Source organism: Charadrius vociferus, unplaced genomic scaffold (genome assembly GCF_000708025.1).
Source record: "Charadrius vociferus isolate BGI_N301 unplaced genomic scaffold, ASM70802v2 scaffold179, whole genome shotgun sequence".
NCBI lineage: Eukaryota > Metazoa > Chordata > Aves > Charadriiformes > Charadriidae > Charadrius > Charadrius vociferus.
In genome coordinates, this window is record NW_009650072.1 from 3,460,140 (window position 1) to 3,471,383 (window position 11,244).

The 11,244-nt window shown below is 41.0% G+C and overlaps 1 protein-coding gene across 1 annotated transcript in view; it reads left to right on the forward strand.

Moving 5' to 3' along the window:
- KCNJ11 (potassium inwardly-rectifying channel, subfamily J, member 11) overlaps nucleotides 1–1,107 on the forward strand; it is a 6,169-nt gene extending 5,062 nt beyond the window's left edge. The window contains exon 3 of the mRNA XM_009892048.1: nucleotides 1–1,107. This exon is cut by the window's left edge and continues 1 nt beyond it. Within this exon, the coding sequence (XP_009890350.1) occupies nucleotides 1–1,107 (1,107 nt within the window).
- The last annotated feature ends 10,137 nt before the right edge of the window (nucleotides 1,108–11,244 follow it).

An 11,244-nucleotide genomic window follows, 5' to 3' on the forward strand; every position in this document is an offset into this window, starting at 1 on the left:
CGGGCGCGTTTCGTGGGCAAGAACGGTGCCTGCAACGTGGCCCATAAAAACATCCGGGAGCAGGGACGCTTCCTCCAGGATGTCTTCACTACCCTGGTGGACCTCAAGTGGCCCCACACGCTGCTCATCTTCACCATGTCCTTCCTCTGCAGCTGGCTGCTCTTTGGCATGGTCTGGTGGCTCATTGCCTTCGCCCACGGAGACCTGGACCACAGCACCCGGCTGCAGCGCAGCCCCGAAGAGGGGTCGGCGGGAGCCCCAGACAGCTTTGTGCCCTGCGTGACCAGCATCCACTCCTTCACCTCTGCCTTCCTCTTCTCTATTGAGGTGCAGGTGACGATTGGCTTCGGGGGACGCATGGTGACGGAGGAGTGCCCGGCCGCAATACTGGTGCTGATCGTGCAGAACATCGTGGGGCTGGTGATCAATGCCATCATGCTGGGCTGCATCTTCATGAAGACCTCGCAGGCCCACCGCCGGGCTGAGACCCTCATCTTCAGCAAGCATGCAGTCATTGCCCTGCGGGAGGGAAAGCTCTGCTTCATGCTGCGGGTGGGTGACCTCCGGAAAAGCATGATCATCAGCGCCACCATCCGCATGCAGGTGGTGAAGAAGACCGCCAGCCTGGAGGGGGAGGTGGTACCCCTCAACCAGATTGACATCCAGATGGAAAACCCTGTGGGGGGCAACAGCATCTTCCTTGTCTCCCCACTCATCATCTACCATGTGATAGACAAGAACAGCCCCCTCTACGACATCTCCCCCTTGAACCTTCACCACCATGAGGACCTGGAGATCATCGTCATCTTGGAAGGGGTGGTGGAGACCACCGGCATCACCACTCAAGCCAGAACCTCCTACCTGGCGGATGAAATCCTCTGGGGCCAAAGGTTTGTGCCCATCGTGGCAGAGGAAGATGGGCGATACTCTGTGGACTACTCTAAATTTGGCAACACGGTGAAAGTGCCCACCCCTTCCTGCACTGCTAGGCAGCTGGAGGAAGACAAGAGCATTATGGACACCATGCCATTGTCCCCTAAAGGCACAATAAGGAAGAGGTCTGTCAAGCTAAAGCCCAAGTTTACCATAAACGATGAGCCTTCCTGATGCCTTTTGACTGGGAAACTCTGTTAGGGCTTTATGTCTGAAAGATCTCATAAACTCAAAACACTGAGGTGGCCTCTTTTTTTTAAATTCAGGTTGGTAGCACAAGGTATGTTCTGATGTTATTTATTGTGGGATAAATCTAAAGCTAATTATATTTTTTTAAAGGTGTGAGAGATTTCAAGCAGCACTGGGAGTAGGAAAATATGGTCTGCAGCTTTAAATTTCAATTCAGACTGTCCTATTTAATTGCACAATTATTTTGCATTGATTCATCTGCAAGTAATGACATTTTCTCAAAAATTAAATATATATTTATCCTCAGAGTTTGCAGTACTTAGGGTCTTGCAGTGTCCTAAACTCAGTAGTTTTTAACTGTTTTTTTCTAACATGGAACAAACAATATAGCAAACTAAAATATTAATAATTAATAAAGTAGGCTGGATTTAAATGATAACAAAAAAGTCAGGCAGTGTTATGTATGACACAAGACCAGATCTGGAAGTGTCTATGTATTATACTCCATATCTCAAAGAAATTAACTGCCAGATTTGCTTCATCCATATTATATTGTATGGAGCCACTCCTACCACATGCAATATGAAATGTATTTGAATATTTAGTTTTGTTTATTTTAAAACCCTTTACACTTTTGAAATAAAACATTCAGGAATACTTTTTCAGACTGTACATTTCCAATATTAAGCCACACTTCACCTTTAAAAAGAGTAGCAGGTAGTATACAACCAAAATTAATTATAAATAGGAAAAATTCTGTATTCTAATTTCTAAAGGAAGAAAAGCAGCATCACACACACACAGAGCCACACGGCAATAAGATACCCGGTAAAAAGATTAATCTCTCCCTTAGGTCAGAGTGAATTCTGTTAGATAATCAGGGAATATAAATAGAATTAAATATTTTAAAGGAAAGGGCAATGCTGAGTGCTGAAATTATATCTGCATGCAGTAAGCAAAACCTTTCACTCCTTTCCCTTTTGTAAAATAAGCCGAGGTTTTTGTGCTTAGGGAAAGGAGGGATGTGTCAGGCAGCGTGGTCACTTCTGGGATGCTGTGTCATAAAACATACTCCTGCTGAGGAAACGTTTCCCTTCGCATTTACATCCTGACCTCCCTACACAGCCGGTGCCTGCCTTGGTTTTTAGCTGAACTCAAGATTTGGCATTTCCCAGCAAACACGAAAGAGCCGTGTTCACCTCCTCAGTTCCACTGTGACAATGGGAGCAATTCCCCTCAGCACACTCCCGCAAATCCTCAATCTGGGAATAGTAGTAACAGCAGCAATTTTATTTCTATGCAGGATTATTAGGAGATAGCAGCAGTATTAACCACAGTGTGCTATTAACAGTGCAAACTGTCACTCAAGTAAAAAAAGATAATGTCGAAATAAAACCTAAATAAGCATTACAGAACTGATCCAACACCACATTGCACAAGCTGTGCAGGGAGGCATCGCGTTACTTTCAAACCCAATTGTTCAAGGAACTTCTAGTATCAAGTTCTAGTGTGTTATGTAATTCACAACAGACACCTGAAATGGTTTGTGTTAGCAATAATATGGCAAATTTTTGATGCCTTGTCAGTGTAACAATACGACAAACTCATTCTAAGGTGTGACAAAACTTCCATATTGACTGTGGAATATTTTCAGGCATCTGTAATAAAATGAAATAATGTTTGGGTAGAATCAAAGGTTGTTTAAAAATTATAAAATAGTAGTTATATTTTCAATATTTATGTATTTCAGTTTTGTGAAGACCTGTATCAGCATTATCAGACTGCCAGTTAAGAGAATAAATGCCTGTTCATTTTCCAAATTCCCAATGCACCAATAGTATTCTGTGTACAGCTCTAAAAATGTGGTATGTGTTTCACAATGAAAAGACAGTCAAACTAGCATTGACAAGTAGTCAGCAAAGAAAATTTGGAAAGGCATATTTTACATTTGTAATCATAAAAAATCCTACTTTTTAAAATAGAGAATGATTAAATGCCTTTGATGATTAAATTTCTTCTGTAAGACTGAGTCTAATTGTCACATTGTTTTCCAGCTTTCCTTTTTGCTGCCTCTGTTCCATCGCCCATAGGAGGGGCGCTTACGGTAGAGCTATTTGCGTTTCCTAGACACCTTTGTTCCTTTGAGTGTTCATTGTTCTTTATCCTTTGTCACAATATCACTGCTCTATTCTTACAAAAGTCATAGGTAAAATATTAGAGTTAGTTTTCCAGTAACTTGAAATCTTTGGCTTCTCTGTAGTCTCCTTAGTGCCTTATTTGAATGTGTAAAATACACCTTAAGGTTTTTGCATAAAACCTTTTTAGCTCTGGTAGCATTTTAAAGCTCTTATCAAGATTTGACCTAAATGTGAAGCAATTTCAGCAGCACTATTTTCAGGAACTGATGCAAGCCTCTTTTTCCCTCAGGGAAATCTGTGCTACGGAGAGGTAGAAAATTCTCTTTGTTCACTGTGAGATGGGAGGGGAAAGACGGGAGGAAATGGTTTGCATTCGCTGAGCTGCTTTCAGGACCACTGTTTATGTCACTTCTCTTACAATAAACTGCCTAATTTTCTGAAGTCTTGCAATGAATAGGCGTCACAATATTATGAGGAAGGCAGGATTTGTACTATTAAAATCACCATAGCGAATTATTTCAGTCAAAGTGTTGGTGATTTTGAATGTCAAGATTCTTCTAAGTTTAAACTCTTCTGTTCTTTCACCATTTAAAATATTCAGAAGCATTTAAGGGGCAGAGGAATGAAGAAGAAATGTGTTTATTTTGTACTAGGGGTATTCTTTGTGAGGATCCTTTCATTTTGTCATTTACAAAGTATTTGGGAACACAAATATCTGAAATTGTTCTTAAAGTTTCACTTGTGCTGACCACCCCCATTGTTTGTAGGAAGCTTCTGAAGAAGGCATCAGTGCTATCATTTGATGTAGGAAAGTCCTCATTCTTAGCAATGAGCAAACGCTGTGTTTTCCATAGTTGAAGTCCAAAGTGAGTGGGCTTTTGAACTTTCTCTCTCAGCCTACGTCTGCTTTTTGGGAGGTGGTATTGCAGTTGGGATCCTCCCAAGGGGGAGTGTGCTGTGGCTCGCACCGCTACTGCCTCTCCACATTTGCTCTGCACAGAAACCAGCATGAGGGAAGCTGGGGGCTACATGCTCGGGGCTTGCCCTGGCCGAGGGAAGGACGTGGACACAAGAAGTGGGAAGCTATAGGTTTTGTAGCGACCCACTGCTGAATTTAGGGTATGGTGGAACCAACTGTGTCCATGGGAATTGCCTTGCATGTCCTTCAGAGACCGGAGACCATTATCATTTTATACTCATAGTTCCCACTGTTTAGTGCATTGGAATTGGAGTTTGTTAAGCTGTTTGGATGGACAGAAAGATCACAGAGCTTATTAATCAGAAAAGGAGACTGGAGAAGACTTATGTTATATGCCATAGTTTTAAAATACTTGTAGAGTGAGCTGGTGAGAACAGAGCCACTGGGCATATCAGTTTCATGTTGTGTTTCCTAATGAAATCAAGTGACCTACCTATACAAAATTAGAGTATAACAAGGTCTGACTTTGTCTCTTTATCTCCCAAGGCACATAAGTATAGTATTATAACAGTGTGCTGCAGTAGAAAAATTGCTCTGAAAAATAGATACACACCAGTAGTGAACTCTATTAAGAGTCGCTGCGTATTAAGGCAAAAGAGGATCAGGGACACAAAATAAATATATTTAAAATCCACAAGTGACACAATGGGAAGACAATGTCAAGAACTAATAAACTATTTTCTTTTGAAGCCCTTCACGCCAGCAAAGGCACGATGCTGCTGAGATGAGAGATCAGAGACCTAAAAAGCAGGTATAAGAGGCTGGTAAAAGTCTTTAACAAGGCCAGGGCTTACATGCTAGCGAAGATTAGCAACGGGGTCAATGTCAAAATTCAGCCTGCCCTGTAAGGCGAGACTGCAGGCAGGGCATGATCAGCGTTGCTCAATCCAGTGGGTAAATATTGCTGTGTGTTGAGCAAGGTACAAGTCACAACAGAGCCCTCTTGGAATCAGTGTTAGGAGGGCTTTGTGGCAACTAACTATTCTGTTTAGTTATTTATTAATAGTTAATAATATCAGACTAATGAATAATTAATAGTTCTTTGAAAAGTGCATTTGCTTCCTCATGTTTACCTTCCTCTTCCACTCTTTCTTTGCACATTGGTCACCCCTAAAGGTAATTATTGCAGGTCTGCCGGCACAGTTTTTTTTTGATTTGGGGTAAAGCACAAGAGTACTTTAGGAAATAAAATACAAAAATAAAATAGATATTAGAAACACAAAAACCTCTGTGAAATTGCCAATCTTGCAACTTGCACAGTGATTCTTGTACAAAGCATGGAAATACCTGTTCCTAGGAACCGGATATTAATAAACTACCATAGACATTCCGTGTTGCTAATTTTGCAGGTCTCTGTGGAAGGGAAGGTGGTTTAGCTCTTCGGGTTTGGGTTGTGGGAGAAGAGAATAAGGTTCACTGCATTTTAGGCTCCCTGGTTACACCTTTCTTTCTCCCCATGCTCAAAGTCATACTGGTGTTGCCACTAAAAATCGGAAGGATCAGTGCTCTTTGCAGTGCATGTTCCCATGTGGCCCTGCATTCATCCAGGGCCATCTGCCTCATTCTAAGGTGGATATCTCAAACCCCAATCCACCCATTTCAGTCGATTTTTGGATCAAAGAATATAATCTGCCAACCTGCTGAAAGCATGTGCTGCAGCAGAAAGAGGGATTTAATCAGCAATGCAGACCTTAAGCAAAGTTGCTGTTTGAGGTGAGAAGACCCTTGCGTGAAGGAGGTCTTGGGTAAGCTGGACCACAGCGGGTGGTGGGACGTGTGCTCAATGTGGCTGGTGGCTGTCTAACTGTCTGTAACAACTGACTCAGTGTACTATTTTTGATTCAGCAAAGGGGAAAGATACGTGATACAAACCTCCACAACCCCCAAGGAGAACTATTAAAAGAGCAGAAGACATTCTTGAGAGGCTGCAGATACCGCTGCCTCCATCCTGCTCTTAGCACTGCTGGGTGCCTACAGAAGATATGCTGCATGTTTTTCTGGCTTACACGCCTATTTTAATACATAATATGACTTTAAAGACTCATCACAAGGGAATGACTCAGTTTAAAAGTAATTTTCAAAAATCAAAACCTGCAGCCCCTCATTGCCACTTGCCCCTGTCAACCTTTGTGCCTGACAGATGGCAAGCCTAGGAGAGGTATCCTAACCAGCTGCCTTACGGCAAAACTGAGCAATCAATCCCATCTGAACCCTCACGATGCCGGCCTCACAGAGAAACATGTCTCCACTTTCGTCCCCTCACAGGAGCTGGGGCCTGCCCTGGCAGGAGGCATTGAGTGTCCCATCCCATCCTGCCCGTGCTGCCGTGAGGGTGGTGAGGCCCTGAGCAGGGAGATATTGCAGGAGGTGGGAGCCCCCCTTTCCTTCCCTGACTGTTCCTTGTTCATTTGCTATTTTAAGTGGCAAATACCTGCTTATTGTTTTGCATTTATGTTTTATCTGCCCAAGAGAGGGTAGGCACAGTGTATAAATAGCACTGTTGTTATAGTCATAATGTTATTCCTGAGTGGAGCTGAGGCTCAGAGATTGACAGTGAACATCAATGCCAGCAGCCTCAGACTTCAGTGAGCTTTAAATCAGGCCCCCATGTTAAAACCTGGGCCTTTAAGTCCAAGACAGCTTGCCAGGGAATTCATTAGCACCAGGATTTCCCTCTTAGGGTTGGGCACTATTAGGTTAATGGAGTGGGCAGCTGAACCAAATAGTCCCTGATGGTGCCTTTGCTACAACAGCAATGCTGTTCCCCATGTTTTGTGTTAAAAGCCTCCCTCCGCTTCAGCATGTCCTGGGACCTTCTTCTTGTGCCTTGTGAGTGAAAAATCTTGTTTTTTTTTCTTTTCTCTAGCATGAGAGAATATGGTCCTTGTGTATATTTTATAAACCTCTATGCTGAAACACGAATGTTTATGTTGTGGTCTGACCTAAACTTGTCTTGTTTGTCAACTACCTGAATGGAGGTTGGTCTCTTTTCCCAAGTGATAAGACAAGATGAAATGGCCTCAAGTTGTGCCAGGGGGGTTTTAGATTGGATATTAGGAAATATGTCCCCGCTGAAAGGTTTATCAAGCACTGGAACAGGCTGCCCAGGGAAGGGGTTGAATTGCCATCCCTGGAGGTATTTAAGAGAGCTGTAGATGTGGCACTATGGGACATGGTTTAGTGGTGGACTTGGCAGTGTTAGATTTACAATTGGACTTGATGATCTTAAAGGTTCTTTCCAACCTAAATGATTCTATGGTTCTAACTTCTTGTTGTCCCCTGGTGAGCAAATACAAGTAATGGGGACAATGTTTTCCACACCCTACCTTTGCCCAGGTGCATTTTTCCAGCGTTGTTAGCTCTACTTTAGCTTCAAAACTTGAGGAGAAAAAAAGTTAGCAAGATAACGTTTCTTTCATGGGATGGGTGGAGAAGAAAAGCAGTGAGATGAACAGGAAGATCAGAGTGTTCTTCTTGCAAAATGTATGGATTTTGTTGGAGCATAGTGCCCAGAGAGCAGCTTCCTTATGTAAAATGATGGGAAATTTTGACCCTGAGGGTAAAGAAGTTACCCTATGTGGCCACCCCCAGTGATGTTTTAGAAGATGACTAGCACTCTGTGCATGTGCTGATCACTGAATACACGAGGGTGGCTTGATTTCAAGAGCTAATGGCTGGCTTCACCAACCATGGACAAAGTTCATGCTTGCTGAGAATTTATCTAGAATTATAGGAAGTAAAAAGGTATTTTTCTAAAGGCAGTTTCTATCTTTAGAAATGTCTCTGTAGGAAGTAGCCATTGTTTTCTCAGATTTTCTTTTATCAAATGTTTGGACATCCATAGCTGAAATCTTTACACCTAAAATTTACCTGCTATACTAAATGGGTGCATTTGATAGTGATATATGATCATTCAGATTGAAAGGTTGTTCTTTCATGTTTCCTTTTTTTTTTTAATTGTGGCAAAGTTGTCATTCCTTTATTTGATTTTTTTTTTCTACTTATTTTGTTCATTACTGTACATAGCCTGGAAAAGTATGTCACTTCTGTTGTGTTCTTGAACAGCATCTGTTTGAGGAAAAAATAACATAAAAAGTTCCACAGCATGCCATAGCTCTGTGACCCGCAGTCACAACACTTAAATTACAGTACTACCATTCAAAATATTTCAATGGTATCACAAGTGTTTCTACTGTAATGTGCAGATCTGTCCTCACTGAAGAGAGTTCATTCATTAAGTGGAGCTCAATCAAGTTTTGAAATGTAGGTTTCCTCAGAAGTTTCCTCAGAAGTTCCATCTTCAGAAGAAACCTGACATCTGATCTTATGTTCTCTCTGCTTTTCTGTTTTGCAAGTTACACAGGAGGTGAAACCAGATCCGTCCTCATAGTCCTTATTTTCTACTTCTTCTTCAATTGGGAATAGTCCCCTGAACCAGGTAGCTAAATTCACCCTGTTTCTCTTCCTTCCAGATACACAGCACTGAAGTGTCACATCCATGCTAGCCTTTGAATGTGCAGTAATGCACTTCATCTTTGAAGTGGTAACTGCTTCTTGGCTAGATGGACCAGAATCTTTGATTTTATTTTTTCAGAGAGAAGAAGATAAAGGTCTTGGCACCAAAGCCACTCCGTAAGTGTGTCATGATGGCTCAGTGGTTTGTGTTCTACTACTAAAACTGTAATTTTCACATTTCAGTGAAGTCCCATAACATTAAATAACTACCTGGAGACTAGTATAAATATAAGACTCCCTGTCTCCTCATTCCCCTTGTTTGGACTTGGCCTTAGGCAGACCCAATGTGAAACCGTTGTGTCTTCAAAAACCTTCTCTGTATCTCTGTGAACCTCTGGCTGGCTGGACTGCCAAGAAATCCCTTACTGCCTCCTAAGGTCTTTGTTGAACAACTACTAGTATTAATCTGGGGACAACTTCTTTGGTGGTGGTGGACAATATGCATACTGTCTGTTTCTTCCCCTTCTACACAGGCATTGTTGATCCCAAACCTAGAGTCCTGTAGGAGATGTAGGGGACTGCAGCTGCTGTCAGCCATGCTGTCACTTATCATACCTTCCAGTAACGTTTGCCTGGTGAGGTGAGAATTGTGCTCAGAAATGATATTATCAGAATGGCTTTTATAGCTTTGTTCTGCTTTAAAACTAATACTTTAAGGGTTCTCTGTGGCTCTGATTTGCAGTCAGAGGCAGTTATTAGCAGCCCTATTGTATTCTTCCACAAAGTAGGAAGAAATACAATTATTTACAATAGTAATAATCTTATACTGACCTATCATAAAGGGAGTTAATGTATCCATAGAAAAATCCACAATCTTGTATAAAAAGTATTACTAAATTTATACCAGTCCACAAAATTTTCAGTAGTAGGTTCTCATTACTCAATATTCAGCCATCGCTGGTTTTCACATTGATTCTCAAAGAAACGGCTCCAAAGTGTGCTAAATTCAACAGATGTCTTCTTACTGACTTAAAAAAATCTGGATGCAGTTCAGGGAATGTCTGACTAAAATGCTGTGCTGACACTCGTATTTCATTCATTTTTTTGAAGCATTTTAAATGAGAAAAAAATTACTGATCAGGATTACTTGAGAGGTTTGATTTGGTTCTGAGTGAGTTACAGTGGAAAAGTTCTGTTAGTTCACTTTTGAAGTTTATGATGTAGTGTTAGCTCATTCAGTGCATAGCTGTGGGATGGAAAATTCAATAATTTCCACATTATTCTGACATATAGAAATACTTCCTTAAAGACATAATTTCCTTTAGGTAAGACTCCAATATCTCTGATAACTTTGTGGGGTGTCTTATTCCATTATCCAGCCACACTAAAAGAAGCTTGAGTATTTACAGACTAGTATTCAAATTTAAACTAACCTCTAAGAGATAACAGTCAATAATAAAACAGTAGTTTACCTGCAAGCTCGAGTTGAAAGGCTTGTTCTACACAGTGTTGAGTTGCTGGATGAAAAACCTCACATCTTAATGTTTTAATATTGTCAGATGCCTTTGGAGAGAACTGTAGTTTACTCATACAAAAATATAATCCATTTTCTTCAATATTAGTTTTTATGACTTGGTTGGCTTCAGGTAGCCATCCAGTCTTTGTGGGTCTGATACATACATACAGTGCTTGATGTTGTCAGGTACAAAGTTTGATATGGAAAATTCGAGACAGTCATATTGATTGCGGTTTGTGTAGGAATTTCTCTTATCTCGGAGACAACAGGAGACTTTGCTAAAGTAAGAGAGAAAGTGTTCCATTAAAAAGCTGCTGCAGTAAAATACTTTTGGGACACTAAGCTGAGAGTGATTTAGTACAGAAGAAAGAATTGCAACAGAAAAAATTATATGTCTGCTGTTCTTTGACGGCTCTGTACCTGGACTTTGTAAGACACTGCACTTACATATGTACATACATAGTGTGTCATACTGCATATATTAAAAGAAACAAATTTCACTTTTTGTTGAAGGGTGTGGGGGGCTTTCTGGCAGTAGGAATAAGACCAAAGTATGAGTTCTATCAACATGATGGCAATTAAGCAATTGTCTTGAGCAGGCTGTTGTCAGCCCATTCACCGTGACTTCCACCAACTAAAATATTGTTACTTTGCTACAAAATAAAAGATGTATAGTTTGAAGACAAACTAGTTAAGAAGTGAACCCCAGACAAGAGTTTTATGCTAACACTCCTCAAGTATGACATTTAAAATCTCTATTGCTTTCTTGCCACTAGAATTTTACAGCAAGGTAAATATGAAATTACATCTTGTGGTTGAGAGGGGAGAGGGAAAGTGAAATTGATATCAGATGTGATATCTCCCGGAAAGCAAACTGGTGGTGGTACAGCTGGATTCAAGATAACAGAACCTCAATTTTTAGCTTTTATTTTTTTACCAGCCACTTTACTTTTAGCAAATTTCATGATGGGGAATATAACATTCTTCACTCATTTGAAATAGAACAATTCAAGGAAAGCAAAAATCCAAGTTAA